General features: G+C 38.9%; 2 protein-coding genes across 2 annotated transcripts in view; both read left to right on the forward strand.

Moving 5' to 3' along the window:
* The first annotated feature begins 443 nt into the window (after positions 1 to 443).
* LOC113141966 (zinc-binding protein A33-like) lies at positions 444 to 3,677 on the forward strand. The gene is made up of 2 exons (XM_026326654.1): positions 444 to 693; positions 1,510 to 3,677. Exon 2 carries the CDS (start codon positions 1,512 to 1,514, stop codon positions 3,150 to 3,152), a length of 1,641 nt encoding a protein of 546 aa, XP_026182439.1. The 5' UTR covers positions 444 to 693; positions 1,510 to 1,511; the 3' UTR covers positions 3,153 to 3,677.
* Positions 3,678 to 4,584: 907 nt separating this feature from the next.
* Positions 4,585 to 24,131, forward strand: part of cog5 (component of oligomeric golgi complex 5) — a 79,592-nt gene continuing 60,045 nt past the window's right edge. Inside the window, exons 1-6 of the mRNA XM_026326683.2 lie at positions 4,585 to 4,663; positions 5,147 to 5,286; positions 7,389 to 7,446; positions 8,584 to 8,638; positions 8,844 to 8,913; positions 15,652 to 15,772. Of these exons, the coding sequence (XP_026182468.1) occupies positions 4,618 to 4,663; positions 5,147 to 5,286; positions 7,389 to 7,446; positions 8,584 to 8,638; positions 8,844 to 8,913; positions 15,652 to 15,772 (490 nt within the window). The 5' untranslated portion in view covers positions 4,585 to 4,617. The remainder of the gene's footprint in view (positions 4,664 to 5,146; positions 5,287 to 7,388; positions 7,447 to 8,583; positions 8,639 to 8,843; positions 8,914 to 15,651; positions 15,773 to 24,131) is intronic.

Below are 24,131 nucleotides of genomic sequence, written 5' to 3' on the forward strand. Positions count from 1 at the left end.
AGCTAGCAAGAACTCACTCTTACACAGTGTCTCTTTTCTTATTGGCGCCCGTGCCCCATACACCGCACGACTCCGAACGCGTATTTATTTAGTCACACAACACAGAGCATAATAACAGCTCCAACAGCTTGCATACAGCAACCCGAGAAGGGTCCTTCCCCCAACAGCCTCCCACAGTCATGGTATCTTAATCCCCTTCCCCGAACTCACAACCCCTTTTCCACCTTACAACCCCCCACAATAACCTACATACACACAGTGAACAATTAATACATGAACAATGAACAGTAGAACACAGAAAACAACACCAATAACCAGCTTCCCTTTTTACCCACAATCCTCTGCGTCAAGCGCCCTCCTATGGCCGCTACAGTATTTTGCCTGAGCCTGGTCGATCCAGGCTTAATAAAGTGTTGTGTCCTGCACTTGGGTCCTCTCCTCTCCTCTCCTCCATTATTATCACACCGAAAACATCGTAACTTGATGTTACTCTAATGGTGTAAAAAAAAACAAACAAAAAAAAAAACTGCTGAATTACAAACGAGTGCAGGGACTGGTGGGGCACCACTGGAGGTAATAAAGATTTGACCGCCAAAAACCTAGAAGTGAAAGTGAAACTCACTGCAGTAGGGGAGTAACGACAGATTTTCTCCAGAAGAATCTAAATTTGCATCAGCTCCACACATACTTCAGGTGAGTACACTGGATGATATTTAAGACTTTTTCTCTTAACCAAGACTGTGCAATACTTTGTAGACTTAAACAAATAGGCCTAGCAGAAGCTAGTACATGTTCGTACTAGTACAGTGTACGTCAGATGAGTTATGTTTAGACCGTATTCCTTACAATAAGCTTGTATTTAGTTTTTTAGGCTGCAAATTTTGCTGCTTTTGTGCCTTTTGGATATCTATGCTTTCTTTGATCTGCCACCTGTGTATTCTCATGTTCCACTCAAAACCCTGCTGTAGTACAAGAACTATACACAGTATCATTCAATTCAATTCAGTTTTATTTGTATAGCGCCAAATCACAATTCAGTCATCTCAAGACACTTTAACCAGGCTCAGTCTGGGCGGCCATCTGCCTCGACCGGTTGGGGTGAGTGGATAGAGGAGAGAGAAAAGAACAGCAACAATAAACAACAAATAGACACTGCAGGTTGGTGGGACCAGTAACTGCACATCAGCAATATACAGCTCCAGGACCAGGGACACCTGCAGAAGGTACAGAGAGAACAGAGAGAGAGAGAGAGAGGGAGAGAGAGCACAAACTATGGGAGAGAGAAAGCACAAAGTTAGTGACATATCATGTGTACTAACTCTAATGCCACTGAAGTACACAAATCTATTCCTAAAAAATGCATCTTACCACTTTGACAACAGATCTCATTTAAACAAAGGTGATAAATGTGATTAAGCACATTTTTGGCAACCCAAGTTACTATTGAACAGCATAGAAGATATATGAGTAAAAAAGTTTGATTTTTCCTTTTTTGTTCTTGTTTTCTAGGTATGTTTTCTAATTACAGTGTCTTTGCTGAAGAGCAGTTTCTGTGTTCCATCTGTCTGGATGTGTTCACTGATCCAGTCACCATACCATGTGGACACAACTTCTGCAAGAACTGCATCACAGAGCACTGGAATATCAGTCCCCAGTGCCAGTGTCCCATGTGTAAAGATGTACTTGACAGAAGGCCTGAGCTGCGGGTTAACACATTCATATCTGAGATTGCTAATCAGTTCAGACAGTCAGATACAAAAAATGTTATTGGCTGCTCAGTGCAAAAATCTTCCAGCCCCGGAGAGGTTCTGTGTGACATCTGCACTGGAACGAAACTGAAGGCCCTGAAATCCTGCCTGGTGTGTCTGACCTCCTACTGTGAGACTCACCTGGAGCTTCATCAGAAAATGACTGGTCTAAAAAGACATCAGCTAATTGATCCCGTGGAGAACCTGGAAGACAGGATGTGTATGAAACATGGTAGACCTCTGGAGCTGTTCTGCAAGACTGACCAGATCTGTGTATGTAGGTTTTGCATTGAGTCAAACCACAAGACACATCGTACTATTACTCTGAATGAAGAATATAAACACAAGAAAGCTAAATTAGGTAAAACAGAGGCTGAAATTCAGATGATGATCGAGGAGAGACGACTGAAGATTGAGGAGATTAAACAGTCAGTAAAGCTCACTAAGGTAGATGCAGACAGAGAGAGAGCAGACAGTGTGCAGGTCTTCACTGCTCTGGTCCAGTCTGTGGAGAGAGGCCTGGCTCAGCTCATTGACACCATTGATGAGAAACAGAAAACATCAGAGAGACAAGCTGAAGGCTACATCAAAGGGCTGGAGGAGGAAATCTTTGAGCTGACGAGGAGAAGTGCCCTGGTGCAGCAGCTTTCACATACTGAAGACCACCTCCAGCTCCTGCAAAGGTTCCCATCCGTGAGCCCTGTTCCACCCACCAAGGACTGGACTGAGGTCAGCGTTCAATCATCATACGAGGGTATAGTAAGGAGGGCTGTAGCTCAGCTGGCGGACTCACTCACTAAAGAGATGAAGAGGCTATGTGCCGAAGCTGAACTGAAGAGGGTGAGGCAGTATGGAGTGGATGTGACTCTTGATCCTGACACTGCAAGTGCCTATCTCATCCTGTCTGATGATGGGAAACAAGTAAAGTCCAGTCATATACAAAAAAATGTCCCAGACAACCCTCAGAGATTTTCCATTTGTAATGGTGTTTTAGGAAAGCAGAGTTTCTTTGCTGGGAGATTTTACTATGAAGTTCAGGTTAGAGGAAAGACTGAATGGGATTTAGGAGTGGCCAGTGCATCAGTCAACAGGAAGGGAAATATCAAATTGGCTCCTAAGAATGGCTTCTGGACAATATGGTTGAGAAAGGAAACTGAATACAAAGCTCTTGCTGGTCCTGGCATCCTTCTCTATCTGAAGTCAAAACCTCAGAAGGTGGGGGTGTTTGTGGATTATGATAATGGTATGGTTTCCTTCTATGATGTAGATACTGCAGCTTTCATTTACTCCTTTACTGGCTTTAAGTTCACTGAGAAGCTCTACCCATACTTCAGTCCTTGTAGTACCAATGGTGGGGTGAATGATGCCCCCCTGATCATCCTCCCTCTGTGTAACACAAATTAGATGAATTATTTGAGTTCCTCTCTAAATATTTCCTGTCATGTTTCTTTAATTCTGCAAACTAAAAGTGGGGCTTTTAGCAGTATCAGTGGTGTCCTAGAACATTTCTGAGGATCAGTTGAATACATTATAGTTTTTCTGGAATTATTTTATATGTATAAATCCATTTGTATCCATGCTATATGTCAGTGTGTTAAAGGAATGTGTTAGGGTTCATTAAGTTATATGCATAAAGGGCTTCTTTCTCTTTAAACATATGACAAACATATGAGAAAACTAATGTGTTTGTCTGCATACTGACAGTTTTGTAAAGTTTCACTCTGCTGAGAAAAATATGAGATAATTACCCTTATTGTAAATGACCACAGAGGAGGAGACACCCAATGTAGTATTCATCCAGGTACAATTAACAGGGTACGTGGAAAAAGCAGTTTCTTGTGTGTTTGTGATTTTAAAATGTGGTAGACTGATTTTTTTAAGACTGTTAAATTTACAAATTCTATAATAAACTCTGTGATAAGAATCAGTGAAAATATGTTTCTGTTTTAATATCAGTAAACAGGTGTTGTGTTGAAGGTGTTTTTTGTAATATTTTGCCCATAACTGTAAAATTAATCCAACCTTATCCATTACCCCAACAGAAATGCCTGCTAAGTCAAAGTCAAAGTCCGCTTTATTGTCAATTCTGCCACATTTGAAGCACATGCAGAGAATCGAAATTGTGTTACTCTCAGACCTTTGGTGCATACAGATAAACTTTAAACCAGCATGTACAGGGGCTCAAACCTGAATTTATTAGTTAATTACATCATTTTATATTGATAATTTGATGGTAATTCAATTCTAATACTGCAGTTACGAACCTTACTGGTTTATTTCGGTGTAAACCTAGATGTTCCAGGTTCTTACTATAAACATTAGGTGGTCCTCCCATGGGGATTCCCTGAACCCATCTTTTGGACCACCTATGAGATTACACTAGATGAAACAGGTGAAATATAAGAACCAATTAATGTTTTCAGGACAGTATTATTGGGTCTTTAGTTAGAATTGGTATACTCAGTTAACTTTAAAAGCCTTATTTTGGGTAGAAGGGTAAAGAATAATATTTCTCCAGTATTAAACAGAAAACAATTCGTCATTATGGTTGCCTGAAAGTTTTGATCCATAAATAAAAAAAATGCAGTGGCCTATCTTAAGTGGTGTTGGGCAGATAAACTGAGAGGGAAGTCTATAGTAGCTAAATAGAGTTTAATTATTTTAATTAGAATATTGCTGAGCAGAACTTTAAACTCTGCCTTTGGCCTTCATTTGCCCCTCTATCGTTTTCCTTGTGCATCTGTCTTTCATTATATTATTCGAATTTTTCTTTAACATGTCTGCTGCTGGTGTGTACACCTTTAAGGCTCGTGTTACGTCAGACTCCCGAGATGCCTCGGTTTAGAACGTCACACGCGGAACTGGCGACATGGAGGATGGCAGAGGAGGTTCCACGACTTCGCTTCTCAAAGATGGTAATTACAGCTTTATGACCTGTGGCGAGCATTTACTCGACATTAGACTCGACTCGCTAAAACATATTAAGAGCCACATTCGTGCTGCATTTAGCCACTGCAACATCAGTTTCTTCACGTTACCTAGCCAGCAAGCTTAGCTGGGTTAGTTTTTTATATTTTACTTTTATGATCACAATTTAACTTATTTACCGAAGACCACCTGTTTTAGGCAGTGCAGATATTTTAGTACTACTGATTTCTATAGTTGGTTGTGCTTGTACAACCTGTGACACTGGTGACAAACAAGAAGGTATTAATCAGTAAGACATGCAGACAATGTACAGGTCTTCACTGCTGTGGCTTAGCCCATTGATATGACTGAAGAGAGTCCAGCTGAAGGCCTTTGCACAGTGCTGAAATGTCGCAGTGTGCCAGAAGCCTAGTATTTAGCAATGGTGTGAAAATACTGAATGGTCTGAGTATGTGCTGCTGTGTTTGCAGAGTGCTATGTTGATTTCCTGGCAGAGGACTTTGATGTCAAGACTTACACAGCTCAGGCTATTCATCATGCTGTTATTGCTGAACAGCTGGCCAAGCTGGCACAGGGCATCAGTCAGCTGGACAAGGAATTGCACAGCCAGGTACCAACCCAACACACCATAACAGTAACTCACTGTAAGGGTCTGAAGGCGCAAATTTTGTAGAGGCAACAAAATAAAGGTTTATTTCTAGAAGCTTTACCTAAGACTACACAATTACGTTCCTGCCTACTGCTAAGTCAAGGATCAGTCGGTTAGTCGGTCAATAAACAGAAAATTAATTAGAAATGTAGGGCTGCAACAAACAACTATTTTAATAACCAATTAATTGGTTAGTTATGTTTTTCATTAATTGATTAACCAGATTTTTATAAAAGAATATAGAGAAGTATTAAAGCATCCTTAAAGCAAAAGTGAGTGGCACATTAACCCTAATGAAGTGACATGCTTTCAGACATGCATTTAAACATTGCTAGACATCATCCTGATGAGCTACCTGAGGTAAAAACCAAATTGCAAAAGGAACACAGACAGGACATAAGCTGTACTTTGCTCCTAAGGGCAACCCTGTAAAAAGTCTGGGTAATGTCTTGATGTGAGCTAGCGGCAGAAAGACTGTCAGGAGCGCTGAGAAATTTCGATAATATAGGAGCGGGATGAGTTGACAGTCTCTCAGAATCCTCACATCAAGCACGACTTCCACTTTCGCAAACGAGTCATGGCACCTCTCAGTGACACACATAGCAACCACCGTGCATAGCAGCCATAGTACATAGGAACTGTTGTAGCTCCTGCAGGTCCTCCTCTTTGCCAGTAGTCAGAAGAAAGAGAAGCAGGTGCGCTTGAACCAAGACATCATCTTTACGGAATCCATCTATATTGATGACCAGTGAGACTAATCAAACCGTGTAGACTATCCCTGTTAACTGATTGGCTTATTTTATCAGACGCTATGTGATTGGCAGAGCATCTGTGAGCTCCTGCCCCGGTCTTCTGCAAAGTTTCAGATCTGTTGCCCGTGAAAACAGGGTCAGAAATGTGATCTACCAAAAAATGAGTTGAAATACTGAAAGAACAGAGTTGAATGTTTGCAAAGAACATTTTAAAACTTGAAGAGACTGATTTGTAACCCTGAAAAGAATAAAGCCCAATTTTCAGACATTCAAATCTTACTTTCCAACAGTTTAACGTTTTAAAACCATTTTGTATGTGTGGACCTTTTTTTTTTTTTTTTTTAAGTTTCAGATCATTTTTACTTGTTAAGACTGGGTCAGAATGAACAGATCTGAAACTCTGAAAAAAGAGTGCTGAATGTCTGAAAAAACAGGGTCAGAAATGTGATCTCGCAAAAAAATGAGTTGAAATACTGAAAGAACAGAGTTGAATGTTTGCAAAGAACATTTTAAAACTTGAAGAGACTGATTTGTAACCCTGAAAAGAATAAAGCATATTTTTAATAGTATAATTTTATTATCAAAGGTTTGAATCATAGTTTTTAGTTTTGAAACCAAAATTTTTCACATTCAAAATGTATTTTCAAACATTCAAATCCTAGTTGTCAGTGTGGCTGATTGACACTATTCTCACCTCATAATGAATAAATAAAAAATAAGTGTGCCAGCTGAAATAAAGACATGAAACCTAAAAAACACAAAGGTTAAGGGTGACGTGGGTCTTATGTCTGTGTCTTCGAGTCCTTGTGGACTGACATCAGATAAAACAGAAGTCTTTCTGCTTAGTGTTACAATGTCAATTGCTGGAGAACTGTAAACATTTTACTGGATGACTGATAATCTAATCACATAACAGAAAAGCTAGAACAAGAAGGCATCACCACTATCCACATAACAGTGTAAAAACTGTTTAATTGTGGAATTGTGTGACTTTCACTCTTATCTGCTTCTGCCATTTTTGTCTCTGCAGCTGCTCACTGTGTGCTGCCACAAACAGCTACATCACTGGATCTAACTAATAAATACATTCGTTGCCAACTCATAATCAGATTTTAATGATTAGTTGTTGCGGTCCTAGGAACAATTTTGGTAAAAGTTTTTGGTATTTTATTTTTTTTTAGAATAACATGTTGTTCCACTGCACAGTGGATATCAAGGAATCCAAAACTTGCTAATCAGTGTCACACAGCTGCAACAATTTTGGCACTCCCATCCATTGATCCATCCATCCATTCTGTTTCTTTTTTCCAGGTTGTTGCCAGACATGAAGACTTACTGGCTCAGGCAACTGGTATAGAGTCTCTTGAAGGTAAAGAACCACTTTTTAATAAAATGTTTTTGTTAACCGGACCCTGAAGCTGCTTTCCATGATTTATTTCTTCTGTTTAACATTTATTTAAATAAGACATGTATTGCTGTTGTATAACGTTTGGCTCTGTGGTAGTAGCCTTACTGAATGCTAACAGTTAGCCTACTGCTAATAACCCACTTTTGATCAAATGAAAAAATAAACAGATACTGACATACAATTAAAGTCTTAATTCAACTGTAAAAATATCTGAACATGTTGCTTAAGAACAATGTGACAGTGTGAAAAGCCCATAGTAGTACTAACTGCATTCAACCACTTTGGCTATGTTAGCTACAAGCTAATAGCTAATGTTGCACATTTTAAAAGCAGTTAGACAGTATAGTTTTTTTTTTTGTGCCTGAATATGTCAGTGGAGGGCATCTTTAATGTTAGTGCATTATGAAATTAAACCGGTTTGGTCAGGGTTTAAACATCTTGGGGTTGGAGTGGTCCTGTGGGGTAAGAGGTAGATGGTTAGACCAGCATTAACAGAGGCTTTCCAGACATATAAAAATTCTGCTTAGAATAACATTTTCTATCTCATACTGGTTTTCGAAATTATTGTCATTCAGAAATCCAGAGTGTATAAATATGCAAAATGTATCACTTAGACAATCCATTCTGGAACATATTCTGTGCATAAAAGGATGGGAGAAAAGTGTGGTACTGAAGCTCAGATGTATTTAGATATCATCTAAAAAAAAAAACACAACATGGGATTTTCACATCTAATCTGTAATAGGAGGAATGATTTATGTCACTAACAGATAGATATTGTCTTTTTTTTTCATTGAAAACTAATTGATGTGAGCATAGTCCCAGTGTTACAATACAGTGTTTAGGTGTTGCAGCCTATTTAACAAATGTTGTCCCAAAGTCAGATCTTCCCACCAGCATGTCATTGTACAGGAGTAGACAGTATTACTAACCAATAATTACTGGTTAATTAATTTCAAGGGGCCTGTTTTTAATCTGGTCCTCTTTAACTTTTGCAGTACTTTTTTACCACAAGAGGGAGCCAGCCTTCCTCGGCTCGTAGCTATCTAAATTGTATTGAAGTGTATTGAAAGGAAAATTTGTTGTTGCTGTTTTCAGGGGTCCTTCAGATGATGCAGACAAGAATCAGTGCACTGCAGGCAGCTGTTGACAGGTAAATATGGTTTCTCTTGACTTTAGATGAATGTTTAATGTCAGCATTTACACAGATATTTTTTATGTTTGTGCCTGCTGTTTCACATTCGCATAAGTGTTTACAATGACTATCCATCTGATTTGAGTTCTTAATAATTGAAAACAAACTATTTATATGCACATTGGTTCTTCATGAATTAGTCAAACTATGTTTTATTCCCCAGGATAAGGACAAAGATTGTTGACCCATACAATAAGATTGTGGCCAGGATAACTCAGCTGGGCAGATTGCAGGTAAGAGTGTGCCACAGAATTCATGATATTTGTATTATATTAACAAGAGGCTGTGTGTAAATGGGTTTCTATATTTAAATGACCGAAGAAATAGAGCAATCTTTGCCTGGCAGTTTTGCAAAAGAACACTACTTTGATAAAAGCTTTTCTCAAGCCCACAGAGAAATCGAACTGTGTAGGAGAGAGGTTCAACATTTGCCCATATGTAGGCAAGATATTTGTTGTGTGCACAACTCCAAGCTGGTGTGTGTGTGTGTGTGTGCTATGAAGCATGTGTGTGAACACTGTGCTACGGTTCTTCTCTTTGTGCAGCTGAGGGTAATCATGATTAAATATTAATGAAACGGTGGCTGTAAAAAGGTCAGTGTGATTCGGAGGTCTCTCTTGGGCTAATGGCTCTGGATTACTCAGATTTTCTCTCTTTCTGTGTGTGTGGTCACTCTCAGTATCTGGCCAAAAGCCTTCACTATGAGCTGGGTGTCACTCAAACAGCACCTAGTCAATCATTGAGGACTGAGGAACACCTCTGTCATTTTTCCACACATCCACAGCACATCTTCCTGTCTGTCCACCTGAGATTTGACATGCATGTTCTTGCACTGTAGTACTTTCTTTTTCAGAGATTTCAAATTAATGAGTTTAGACTCAAATTAATTCATTTAGATGGAATCCATGTAGCCTAACTGCAAACTAAGTTGTAGCATTAATGTTCAGTTCCTTCCATGTGCGTAGGCTGCATTACTCACTGACAGCAACAGCTTAGCCTTGTTTTAGACTTCTGAATCGCTACCAACATCTCTGATTATTTCATTGATTTGGAACAAAAAAAAATCCAGTTCAATCTGATTATCTACTAGCAGTTAAAGTTAAATCCTAAGTTCTACCACCAAACACCTTGGCTCATCAGTTATTTTTGTGACATTTTGTGCGGCTTGCGGTTCTCAGGCCAATTGATATACTGGTAGTAACTTGCACACTCCACTGTGCAGAGATAGTCGAGTTGTTGGCCAGCGAGAGACTGTCCAAGTGAGATCCATTCTCACATGGGGTGAAAATCCAGTTGATTACAGCAGGGGCAGTGCTGTCTTCATAAAGTATAAAGGAGAAACAGCAGAACTCACATCACAACACTACTCAGACTTTTTCCAGGGGAGCTCTTAGGAAAAAGTCCTCAGACAATTGTGTTTTTACTAGAGCCCGACCGTTATGGTTTTTTTGGGGCTGATGCCAATAGCAATATTAAGTAAAAAAAAATTGGCCGATATTATTTATGTGTATATTATAGTACAGTACCAGTCAAAAATTTGGATACATTTGCACAGGCAATGGCATTTCAATTCGTGTGTCCACACTGTATATAGGATACAGTATACATAAACAGAATAAATATAGTGCACTAAACAGTGAACTTCTAAGTTTTTATAAATAACTTAAAAACGCAAATAGAACAAAAAAATATATAACTTGAACTAAGAAAATGTGTGTGATTGCTGAAAACACGCTGTTATTGCTGCTTGCAATATATATGGATCACACTTGCTGAAGCATGTGCCACATTTTCAGGCACCAACTATATCAGAATTATAAATAACTGCAATCTTCTACATGTCCACATGATGGTGTTGTAATAGTTGTAAAACATGGTTTAAAAATTAGAATATTTTAAACATTGACTTCCACCCGTCTCGAACTCACCTCTTCTGTATTCCAGATGAGCACCTTACCAGATGAGGTATATCAGACAAACTGAAAACAGAGCCGTTTTACCACATAAGAAGAAAGCACACTAACTAGCAAGGACGCTAAATGCTAAGGCGACGCAAATTTGCAATTTGCTCAACAAATACTCACTCTACGGGAGAAATTGTTTGACTGGCTAGATTCCTAACATCTTATACAACAATACCATGCGCAGTTTGTCCAGATTTGAGTTAAAATGATGCCGTGAGCACAGGTTAGACTGACAGACACGAGCTGCTAGCAGCAAATTTCTATTGGAGTCAAATAAGAAAATAGAATAATAATAAAAATGTAAGAGAACATGAGTTAAGAAATTAAGAAAATTAATTAAGAAACTACTTAATTAAAACTAATTAAGAAAATGAACAAGGGCCAATCCAACAGGGACAGGTTTGTGCAAAAAGCACAGCTTTTCCATATGTAAACATCAAAAATGCCTGAACAAGACACGACCTTACTGAAGTTAGAGTTGGCTGGTCGTCAGTAGCACACAATGGAGCGCGCTCTCATGGACAAACTAAGTAATTACACCATTTCAAGTATTTTACCTGCGTTATATGTTCTGTAAAACAACAGTGTTCAATTGCATGTCTGGAAGCATGTCGCTTCATTAGGTTTAATGTGCCAGTCACTTTTGCTTTCAGTGTGAAATTCTGGTCAATGAGTTGCTCCAGTAGTGGTTTTGGCAGGTGCTGTCTATGTCTAAAGGTATTACAACACCCTGCTGTTAAAATGGTACTATACCTCATTTTATGTGTCAGTACTTGAACAAAGGCTCTAATAAGCCCCATGGATCCTAAGTTATATTGCTGCGTGACAGCGGGTGGCGCTGTGTGTGCGCAATGCTCTACTTCCACTCTAGGCAGAGTGGGCGTGTCCTCTGTTTTTTATTCTTATGCTTCTCTCTTTATGCTGCAGGCAGCTTTCACAATAAAAAAAAGCTATGGCTATAACTTCCCAACAGTCTACAGCTTGTATACAAAACAAATGCACAAAGAGAAATCTGGCATTATTCTGCTATGTAGCCAACAGCCAGGACAAGCCTATGGACACTGCGATGCCCATCTGTAAAAAATGTTCCAAAACTATACAAACTTGGCAAAGCACCTCACCAACAGATGTCCCAACTTATGTGCAGAAAATAATTTAAAGAGCATTAGGTTAGCAATTACACCGATTACATTTGCTAAGTAAAGCAAGTGTAATTTTGTGACACGTGAATTTATTTCAGCTACAGAGTTTGACAAGGAAAGAAAGGGCAACCGTTACCAAAGTGACTAACCTAACTCATGCCTGTTGTTTTATGGTCTCTTTTCACATTCTCCATGCCATTGACATTGCCAAAATATTTTTCTTTGTTTTGAGCTTAAATGTCCATGTTCTGCCATCTATAATTCTATTACTTTTCCTGGTTTAGTTTGTTCCTGTTGTGTCGTTTCAGTATTGAGTTATTCAGACAGGTTTTGGTACTGAAGTCATAATTCTGGTATTGTGACAACACTACTCTGGACATTGTGTGTGTGTGGCGTCCACAGACATTTGTTTTAAGTCTCCCTTCTCTCTTTCTCCTGTTCACTGTCCTGCTGCATCACACAACATCTATTGAGCTTCATCTGGTAGACAGCTTATTTGACTTTTTCGTGCAAGATATTTGATAAACTTGGGAAATAATTTTCTCCTCAGTGATGGCAGCTGTCATGTTGCTCCCTCCACTGTAATTTACTGCTGCTAGTGTTCCCCTGTAATAGTAGAGGCATGACAGGCCAGCTTTCAATTTGTTCATAGCATCCCTCAGTTCGGGGTCCCCCTAGACTCCTGGCGCATTTCTGTTCCAGGAATATGCGTTTCTCTCGTGCGTGTGTTTTGGCTGTTGCAGCATTTCTGTATTTGCAAAGTTCGGCTGTTGTGGCACGTTTGTCCTTGTCGGCCACCGCATGTTTGGCAGCTATTAACACGAACGTGAGCATGGCACCATCTAAGAAGAGGAAAGCACAGTATGCTCATGATGATGATGCACTTGAGCAGTTTGGTTCAAAAAATTGCAGTTTGCCCTAATTTGAGAGTCTATTATTTTATATGATTCATTCAACATATTTTATATTTTTATTTATATTTTTTAATATTTATTTATTTATTCTTCTTAAAATTTATTTTAGTGTGAATTCATAGCTTAGACAGTTATTTGTGGACAATAAATACTTCTGTCCTTGTTTTTCTTGACCTTTACATGGAAATTACCAACCAAAATTCTGTGCTGTGTGAGAAATGACTAAAAATTTTAGCATGACCATACAAAACTTCTGTCATCCTCTTGCTGTCATGTCTGAAAAATTTCTAGGGGAACACTCTGGATGATGATGGGATGATGTTATGTTGGTGTGCAGAGTCTTTTTTTATTAAAACCCCATACAAAGTGTTATATGTTCTTCCTAAACAATTCACTTCATCATTAGTGGGGGTTGTGGTCTCTGACTGTCAGCCATGTGACTAATTGATGTGCTGTCTGACGTGCACCCTACATTTGTTGATTATGTTTGCTCATATTTATAAGACAATATCTCCATTGTTAAGTCAAATTTATACATAGATCCAGGTAATTCCAAAGGGTTCAATTTCTTATTCTTGCCACTATATAGCGTCACAGAGCTGATAGCATGGCTGTACAGTGGGTACGGAAAGTATTCAGACCCCTTTAAAATTTTCACTCTTTGTGTCATTGCAGCCATTGTCCAAAATCAAAAAAGTTCATTTTATTTCTCATTAATGTACACTCAGCACCCCATCTTGACAGAAAAAACCAGAAATGTAGAAATTTTTGCAAATTTATTAAAAGAGAAAAACTGAAATATCACATGGTCATAAGTATTCAGACCCTGTGCTCAGTATTGAGTAGAAGCACCCTTTTGAGCTAGTACAGCCATGAGTCTTCTTGGGAATGATGCAACAAGTTTTTCACACCTGGATTTGGGGATCCTCTGCCATTCTTCCTTGCAGATCCTCTCCAGTTCTGTCAGGTTGGAGGATGGTGAACGTTGGTGGACAGCTATTTTCAGGTCTCTCCAGAGATGATCAATTGGGTTTAGGTCAGGACTCTGGCTGGGCCAGTCAAGAACGGTCACAGAGTTGTTCCGAAGCCACTCCTTTGTTATTTTAGCTGTGTGCTTAGGGTCATTGTCCTGTTGAAAGGTGAACCTTCGGCCCAGTCTGAGGTCCTGAGCACTCTGGAAGAGGTTTTCTTCCAGGATATCTCTGTACTTGGCCGCATTCATCTTTCCTTCAATTGCAACCAGTCGTCCTGTCCCTGCAGCTGAAAAACACCCCCACAACATGATGCTCCCACCACCATGTTTCACTGTAGGGATTGTATTGGGCAGGTGATGAGCAGTGCCTGGTTTTCTCCACACATACCGCTTAGAATTAACACCAAAAAGTTCAATCTTGGTCTCATCAGACCAGAGAATCTTATTTCTCATAGTCTGGGAGTCCTTCATGTGTTTTTTGGCAAACTCTATGGGGGCTTTCATGTGTCTTGCACTGAGGAGAGGCTTCCGTCGGGCCACTCTGCCATAAAGCCCCGACTGGTGGAGGGCTGCAGTGATAGTTGACTTTGTGGAACTTTCTCCCATCGCCCTACTGCATCTCTGGAGCTCAGCCACAGTGATCTTTGGGTTCTTCTTTACCTCTCTCACCAAGGCTCTTCTCCCACGATTGCTCAGTTTGGCTGGACGGCCAGATCTAGGAAGAGTTCTGGTCGTCCCAAACTTTTTCCATTTGAGGATTATGGAGGCCACTGTGCTCTTAGGAACCTTGAGTGCTGCAGAAATTCTTTTGTAACCTTGGCCAGATCTGAGCCTTGCCACAATTCTGTCTCTGAGCTCCTTGGGCAGTTCCTTCGACCTCATGATTCTCATTTGCTCTGACATGCACTGTGAGCTGTAAGGTCTTATATAGACAGGTGTGTGCCTTTCCTAATCAAGTCCAATCAGTTTAATTAAACACAGCTGGACTCCAATGAAGGAGCAGAACTATCTCAAGGAGGATCAGAAGAAATGGATAGCATGTGAGTTAAATATGAGTGTCACTGCAAAGGGTCTGAATACTTATGACCATGTGATATTTCAGTTTTTCTCTTTTAATAAATTTGCAAAAATTTCCACATTTCTGGTTTTTTCTGTCAAGATGGGGTGCTGAGTGTACATTAATGAGAAATAAAATGAACTTTTTTGATTTTGGCAAATGGCTGCAATGACACAAAGAGTGAAAAATTTAAAGGGGTCTGAATACTTTCCGTACCCACTGTAGATTCTCAGTGTTTGGTATATTCAGACAGATTTAGATAGGTTGACACAGATCTTCAGCTCTCAGCTAAACCCCTGTTCTCCCACCCCCTCCACCTTCTTTAAGCTCCTAACACCATACTGACAGCCATTTTCTCCACTGGTGTTTAAACACCTGTGCTGCTGTCAGTTTTTGGTTTACTCCTTCTAGTTTACCTTCTATTTTGTTTTATTTTTTAACCTTTTTTCTAGGTTACACTCGGTTGGCTGTATTGCTTTCATCTGTTAAATATGCCTTCCCCATATAAATATATCTTTTCTTTACTATTATGTGTAATTTTTTCCTTCCAGCACATAGTTAAGAAGCAGGATTAGCTCCATGGTTACCATATGAGTTGGCATAGCAACTGTAAAGCGCAAGATCTTGCTTGGCTTTGAAAGCAAAGTTGCATGTATTACTGACCAACTAGATTGTTTACAGATTTCTGAAAAGTTGCCAATTTAACAATAGTACTGCACTTTGTGTCATGTGCAGAAGACTATGACAGTACATTTTGAAACATGACCTTTGATAAGATTTGGGAAGTGTTAATTAAATTAATCAGCTGGCTGAGGAAGAGTGAATCTTGGAATTATTTGAACAGTTTGATACTGCATATTTCAGTCAGTGCTTGGTTTCTTTACCATACCACCTGACATCATTTCTCTCTTCCTGCTCTAGGTGGCCTGTGACCTCCTGCGGAGGATCATTCGTATCCTATATCTGAGCAAGAGGCTGCAGGGTCAGCTCCAGGGGGGCAGCAGGGAGATCACCAAGGCAGCACAGAGCCTCAATGAGCTAGGTAAGGACATTCATATTGATGTCTAGTCTACAGATCACATTTGTTCCTACAAAACATAATCTTAGAGGTGTGTGCTTTCTGAACGGCTGCGGATCCTTCACAAAGTGGTCTATTGGCATAATATGGTACTATGAGGTCTTTAAAGTATGAAGGAGCTTGATCATGAAGGGCTTTGTATGTGGGGAGAAGGATTTTAAGCTCTGTTCTGGATTTTATAGGGAGCCAATGAAAAGAAACTAAAATAGGAGAAATATGATCTCTCTTGCTAGTTCCTGTCAGGACTCTGGCTGCAGCATTCTGGATTAACTGGAGGCTTTTTGTTGTTAGTTACTGGAACATCCTGATAATAATGAGTTACAGTAATCTAGCCTTGAGGTAATAAAGGCATGGACTAGTTTTTCTGCATCATTTTGAGACAGAATGTTCCTGATTTTGGCAATATTATGTAGGTGAAAGAAGTTGTAGAGATTTGTTTTTAATGTGTGAGTTAAGGGATATATTCTGGTCAGAAATAATTCCATGATTTTTCACAATAGTGCTAGAAGCCTGACCTGTACGATCTAGAGTAGCTATATTATTAGATAAGCTATTTCTGAGGTTTGTAGGCCCAAATAGAATAACTTCTGTTTTCTCTGAATTTAGAAGTAGAAAATTACTGGTGATTCAGGCCTTTATGTCCTTTAGACATGTTTGAATTCTGGCTCTGACTTGTTTCATAGAACGATATAGCATATACAGAGTGTCATCTGCATAGTAATGGTAATTAAGATAATGCTTCCTAATAACATTGGCTAAGGGATGTATGTGTAAGCTGAAGAGAATCGGTCCTATCACAGATCCTTATGGAACTCCACAACTAACTTTTGTGTGTGTGAAAGGTTCACCATGAACATGAACAAATTGGAATTTGTTTGATAACTAAGATTTAAAACAATTTAGTAGTGTTCCTTTAATCCCAATCACATGGTCCAGTCTCTGTAATAAGATGCTGTGGTCAATGCTGTCAAATGCAACACTAAGGTCTAGGAGGGCAAGTACAGAGACAAATCCATTGTCATAGACTAAGACAAGATCATTGGTAACTTTTAACTGTGCTGTTTCTGTATTATGTCGTGCTCTAAATCCTGATTGAAAATATTATTAATATTCTATTAATTCTATTAATATTTGATTTTTCAAGGATTTTAGAAATAAATGGTAGGGTGTATTCATCTATAATTATTCAGGACTTCTGGATCAAGACTAGGCTTTTTGGGTAAGGGTTTGATCACTGCAATCTTAAAAACCTGAGGTACGTAGCCTGATACTAGAGATAAATTGACCAGGTCTAATAAAGATGAGTTAATTAATGGCAGAGTGTCTTTAAGCAGGCTAATCGGGATGGGGTCTAAGAGGCATGTTCATGGTTTAAGTGAAGCACCTGTTGACATTAGTTCAGAGAGATCTATGGGAGAGAAGCAGTCTAAACGTTATTGAGGTCTTACAGATGATTCAAGAGCTACTGTAGTATAAGATTCATTTATGGCAGCTATAGGAAGCATCTGATGAATTTTATCTCTAATAGTTATGATTTTATTTGTAAAGAAACTGGCCACAGTGCTGAAAAGAAACCTGGGATTGTTCTTATGTCCTTCTATTAGTGATGAATAGTATGCAGCTCTGGCTTCATAAAGAGATTTTTTTTTTTCAGGCTAGCTATAATTCTTCTGAGTTGGAATGGCACTTCCTTTCCAGCTTTTGTGATGTCTGCTTGAAAGTGCGTGAATTGTACCATGGAACTAGTCTCCTTCATATTCACTACATTCACAGTACAACAGTATCAAGTGTTTTACACAGGGAGACTGCGGCACTATCGAAAAGATAATCAACTTGTATGAGAATGAAGTTGAGGTGGCTGCCCTGCCCTGTGTTGGCACATGGCATAGACGTAAATAAAGTTGGAATCAATTTCCTAACAGCGTTGTAAACATCTGCTGTAGTGTAATTTTCCTCCAAATGCTACATGATCCATTATTTTAAATTCAAAGGTTATTAAAGAATTGTCAGACAAAAGAGGATTTTGGGGAATACAATTAAATGTTCAATTTTAATGCCATATGTCAGAACAAGATCAAGGGTGTGATTAAAACAATGCATGGGTTTATTTACATTTTGAGTGAAACCATTAGAATCTAATAATGAATTAAACGCAGTGCTGAGAATATTATTTTCAACATCTATATGAATGTTAAAATCTCCCACTATAATGACTTTATCTGAACTAAGCACTAAATAAGATAGGAAATCAGGAAATCCACTTGTCTGCACAGTAACTGCTGCTGGACAGAGTTTCAGATGAATGAAAGGGTTTGCAAATTATGGCACTAAATATTTATTTAAAACAATAAAACAAACAATATAAGTAAAAGATTTCCAGTTTGGGTGTGAAAGGCTAAGAATGAGGCTCTCAAATGAGTTATAACAGTTCCTAGGGTGAGAGCTTAATAAGTTTGAGTGGACGATTGCAGCTACTCCTCCTCTTTGACCTGTACTTCAACGAATATGACAATTTTAATTTGAACAGCATTGTCAGACAAATGTGCTGTGGTGGAATTTTCTCCCAAATACTTAGTAATCCATTATTTTAAATTGAAAAGTTATTTGAATGGTCAGACAAAAAGGCTTTTGGGAAGATACTAATAAATGTTTAATTGCAATGCCATAAGTCAAGCCTACAGCACCTGGTATTCCCAGGCAGTCTTCCAAGTACTAGGCCAGACCCGACCCTCCTTAGTTTCCGAGATTGGATGGGGTCGGATGCTCACAGGATGGTATGGCAGCCATTGCACATTTTTCAGGTACCCTTTGTTGCGATACATTATACATAATCTTTTTAAAGGTTGTGGCTGTAATGGTTTCATCTTCTTTGAAGCAGATATTGAAAATAAATGAGCGTGTGTTTTGGCCTATATGATAGAGGACCTCATATAGCAGCTCAGGTGATGACATGGCTGCTGACCTTTAAATTAGAGCATGGGGGACTGCTGTGTCAGGTGTAAGGTACAGGGCATGCTGGCATGGGATGGCTTAACCTGAACATTATACAGAATCTCAACAAAACAAAGATCAATAGAGAAATCATACTTCTTGCAATTTAGGATTTTCTTTGCCTTGACTGGACTAAATATTACTATGAAATCATAGGTCTTCAGACACCCCTATTACTTATTTTGTATGTGTTGCCTGTTGGTTCGCAATTCACTCATAACCAGTGAAATTTTTTTTTCTACTAGTCTATAGTCAAAATTTGGGGTTTAAAGCCTTTGTTGTGATTATGCTTAGAAAATACAGCTCTAGAGCTTCTGAAACACTAACTTCTTTAAGAATATATTTTCCTTATCCTGCCAGCTGCTTTTTACGTGTTAGTGCTCTATCATGTGAGCATTATGATACTATTGTATAATTTATATTTATTTATTTACACTTTTTATTTATTTACATCTTTAAATGTCTCCTTTGAAACATATTTGCACAAGATGAAAAAATATGTATACGCTTGCTAAGCACTTTATGTATCAATACAGTGTAAAGATAGTTTCTTACTTGTTCATAAGCTTATCATTATTAGTTTCACCATGTGCAGAATAGGTTTATCACATAAATTTATAGAATAGACTTAATATTTTACCTAAGGTAGTAGTATAAGAGTGAATAAAGAATAGAATTAAAGTACAGCTACACCATCTATCTATTCATTATCAATACCCGCTTTTACCTATTTAGGGTCATGGGGATATGCTGGAGCCCATCCCAGCTCTGTTTGGGTGAAAGGCAGGGGTACACCCTGGACAGGTCACCAGTCCATCACGGAGTACAGCTACTTGCACATGTGAATCAAAGCTTAAAGGTTACCTATACATTTTCAACAGGGAAATATGGCTAGTGCAGCATCGAAACTTGGTATACTTAATGAACATAGTTACACAGATTGCAACTGCCTAACATCACATCATAATCTGCATTCACAAACCACATCAAACCCTTCTTTCTTGCAAATATTGAGTATTCACTGGTGTTTGAACTATGGCTTGTTTCTTCAATTTCTGAAAAACATATCTAGCGTAAGCATTTGGCATTCTACTCTTTCTGACATTTGTTTCTGATGCCCAGAGATGCTCAACTGGTTGGATTTGCGGGCTATTACAATGATAATGGTGCACGCTTTAAGCCTTTCTTTGAATATCTGAATGCATTCTAGGTGCTGTACTTGTTTGTACACATGAAAAATAGCAGCATTTACCCAACAGTTAGTTGGGCCTCTACAGCCTACACTCTACACAGTCTGTATAGTTCAAAGACTGCATAGCTTCATACCTCCACACAGCTGATCACTGTGTCATGTGGTTGTATTTTTTAGAAATTTACAAATATTGTACACATTCTCCAGTTCTTCTCCTGGAAAAGTGTAGTATAGTGTAGAATGGGCTAAAAGATTTGATAAGCAATTTGTATGAACTATACTGCTGCCTTAAAATGAATTCTTTTCCATCTGCCATCTGAAGATAAACTGATACCCAGTTTAACTGCAGGTGTCATTTCCTCTTAGCTCATAGACTTGGTTTCATGCTCTTGGTTAGTAAAGTTGTGTTTAACAGTGGCAGGACAGGTTCTGCAGGTTCTGTGTGACCTTCTGGTTAGCAGAGAAAAAGTGATATTAAAGTGCATGTCATGGCCACCAGTTATCTATATGCCATACTGCACTTAGTTATCACAAGGCATTTAAGCGTGACAGAACAAGTTCACAAGGACAATTGTTTTTAGCAGCCCACGTCTGCTGACCACTGCTCATACCACACACATAACCACATGGAGGCACACACAAATTCCCCTGGCTGCAAAGAGCTTTTAAATGGGGTCAGTGCCCTTGTTGTTCTTTAGTACAGCAACAGACTCTTATAGGTGATACAGTACCAGCTTCTGGTCTCTGCTATCCCAGTTGGTGGCTGTCCAGCAATTCCAAAAATATCTCGAGTAGGCTTTGCTGCTTTGCATTTTGTTATGGTTCATAATTTGGAGTCTTGGAATCACTTCAGCACAGTTAGAAGTGTTCAATATTTTAATTTCAGTGCTATATCCTTATGTTACTACAGTTGAAGTCTGATTATAGATTTATGGCTTTTTAAGGATGGATCCTAATTCTTTCTCAACAGCTGGGTAGATTGCCATGATATTTGGTAGACACATTCCTCAGGATACACTGTAATGACTTTTGTAATCCCTTCAGTTTTATTCTGACACCACTGTAATGTTCAAATTTCAGTTCATCTACTATATTGGGTAATGAACTAATCTAATGACATTCTATCAGCTTCACCTTATGATAGTGAAAATGTTACTATGGTAACATGCTAAACAGGGCAGCATATCTGCTTGACACCAGTGTATGGTAAAGGATAAAGGTATGGTAAGAATATATTTAAAAAAACCCAATGAATAGTTTTATTTATCAATTAACTTCATTAAAAACTGTGGAAAACCTAAGTTAATTTTTGGTATGAAAACTTTTTGCATATAAAACAACCCCATTTGTCTTTTCTTCTACCTGTGCACAGTACTCATTCAGATTGTAATAGGGCTGTCGTGTTTGCAAAAACACAAGTGAGAATAATCATTAGCTTACATTTGAATGTCACCCCTGTAAGCCTAGTCCATACCTCTGCTGCCTTCATATGAGTGAGGGGTGACTTCAAATTGCTTGTTTTACTAACAATATTCTCAGGCAGTTGTGCTTTACTAAGTAAATAAACCTTTGACAATGCCTGGTGATGAACTCTGTCAGATTGGCATGTTAATCTGTTAAAGTAAATTTGCAGATAGCTAGGAGTTTGTTTTTTATTCAGCATTTGTAGACATTTTTAGATTGTGCATGGCCTGCACGGTGCCTGACAAAGTCAACAGCCCTATTATTATCCACAGGTTTTCTTTTTATGGCATCTATTCATAATGCTTCCACACATTACTTTTTGTTATTATTCTGTAAACATGGCTTTCTAGTTTGTGTCTTTATTTAGTTATGATAGGACAACAGGGCATGCCATATGATAGAGTGGCAGTGCTTTTTGTAAAGTATAATAGTAAACCGTCCATGTCCATCCTCTATCCTCCACATCTTTCCTATTGGATAGGGCAGGGTGGGAGTCTGTAATTTTCCAAAACACGCTCACTATGTTTGAGCAGCTATGAGATGAGCCAGGCATTGTACGTCTTTCTTGAGCTTCTTTTTTTTGTCTGAAAAGGTACACCATTATTCCTGTTTTGCAATGATATTATGATATTGCAAGTCCCCAATACAGGGGGATTTGACTTGCCCAATTAAGGCTTTGACCCTCCCAAAGATGTTTGAATTAATCGTTGGAGGAGTTGAACATATTCATAACTTCAGTCATTAATGTAAAATTGTATTTTCCCAAAGAAACGTGTGACATCATGACAGACACCCCTAGAGCGCGAGTCATACCATTCGTACTTTATAAATGAGCCGCCAGAACACTTTGTATTTAAAGCCAGGCTCAGATTCAATATGAGCAAAAGGCTGGCGCAAACCCTGACGGCTACGCATGTGTTGTGAACCCTAACTGACAAATTAACTAAAGGGAAACACTGGATAATGTTTTTTCACTTCATCTTTCAGTGTGGTTGTTTAGACTAACTGTAAACACACTTGATTTGCACCATTGTCATACAGCACATATAAATTCTGAGAGACCATAAACCAGCCTTATGCAACCACCCTACCTCACCGTGTTAAAATAGATCTCTACATAGCAGATCACATAAAAATAGCAGAAAGTGTATTTATTTCAAGTAGTTCACTGTGGAGATTCTCAGTTGTCCAGGTGAAGTTACCTAGAGGTTGAGTCATGGCAGCTAGACTTCTAGTTTTTTGCCCAACCTGTGGCTACCCTAAGTGGGCTTTCAACAAGGCAACATCCACATCAGGCAGCAAAACAAGAGACACAGCTGAGCCTCGAGATCCACAGAGGAAAAACCTGGTCATTCCCTATGTTGCAGGTGTTTCAGAGAGGCTTAAACAGATTTTTCAGATACCAGTTCACTTCAAATCCACCAACACACTGAGACAGAGACTGGTTCACCCTAAAGACCAGACACCAAAACAAAAGAGGAGCAATGTAGTATATTCCATCCAGTCTAAGAAAGAGTGTTCAGACTCTACATTGGAGAAACCAAACAACCACTTAACAGGAGGATGGCCCAGCGCAGTAGGAGCAGCTTCATTTAAAGGAAACAGGACACTCATTTGAAGACAGTGAAGTACATATTTTGGACAGAGAAGATAATTGGTTTGAGAGAGTCAGAGAAGCTATATATAAACCCTCCCTTAACATGGGTGGAGGGCTCAGACATAACTTGGCTTCAATCTACCAGGCTGCCCTTTCATCTGTTCCCAGGAAATTAAGCAACACATCAAATGTCTTCCAGGGAGGACACAGACTCTGCAGCCAGTTGGGGAATCCGAGGGGTCACATGAGTCTACCATTAGATCCTAACAACCCTCACCTGAGCTCACTTCTATTGTTCACCTAACAAGCCTATTCAGACCAGGTGTGAGGTGAAACCAACTCAGAAGAGTGTGTATCACCTTGATTTACATAGTTCACCTAATGAGTCTATTTTGGCCAGGGGTGGAGTGAAACTAGTTTCCATACCAGCTTTCTCTTAGACTGTTGAAGCTACTCAAATGAGTAGTGAAACTTTTTGACCTAAAAACTAGAAGTCCAGTCTTAGACTGTTAAAGCTACTCAAATGAGTAGTGAAACTTTTTGACCTAAAAACTAGAAGTCCAGTTGCCATGTCTTAACCACTAGATTCAAATAGAGAATTGGTAAATTTACCGTACAAACAAGTAAATTGTATTGTAAATTTGGAAGAAACGGGACCCCCACTGGTCTGATGTGCATTTTGTCATGAAGATGCAGGAGAGTAGAGGGATACTGACACACTGTGCCTTTGGTTGTTTATTGCAAATGGTGAACAACAATATCAGTGTGTTTTATGACTACATAGATAAGTTGTCTCGTTTTGCTAATCGGAGAACAACACTGCACTGCAGATTAGACATAAAGTTTTGACTTAATTGCCCTTGATAGCATTCCACAACATTCTACAATAAATAGCAATAAATTATCTTCTTCATGTTCCTATGAGAAAATCAACTATGAATGAAACCTTGCACACACACACACACACACATTCAGCTGCTGGTCTTCTGGTTTCCATTTTAATGTGTGATGTTTATATTAAGGAAACCCCCTCACCTTTTTTTTCTCCATTGTGGGACAGATAGGATAAGGTTTTCTTA

The sequence above is a fragment of the Mastacembelus armatus genome, chromosome 23 (assembly GCF_900324485.2).
Source record: "Mastacembelus armatus chromosome 23, fMasArm1.2, whole genome shotgun sequence".
In the NCBI taxonomy this organism is placed as follows: domain Eukaryota; kingdom Metazoa; phylum Chordata; class Actinopteri; order Synbranchiformes; family Mastacembelidae; genus Mastacembelus; species Mastacembelus armatus.

What these genes read in the sequence shown, in the direction of transcription:
- LOC113141966 (XM_026326654.1), top strand. Translation starts at nt 1,512, where the DNA reads ATGTTTTCTAATTACAGTGTCTTTGCTGAAGAGCAGTTTCTGTGTTCC.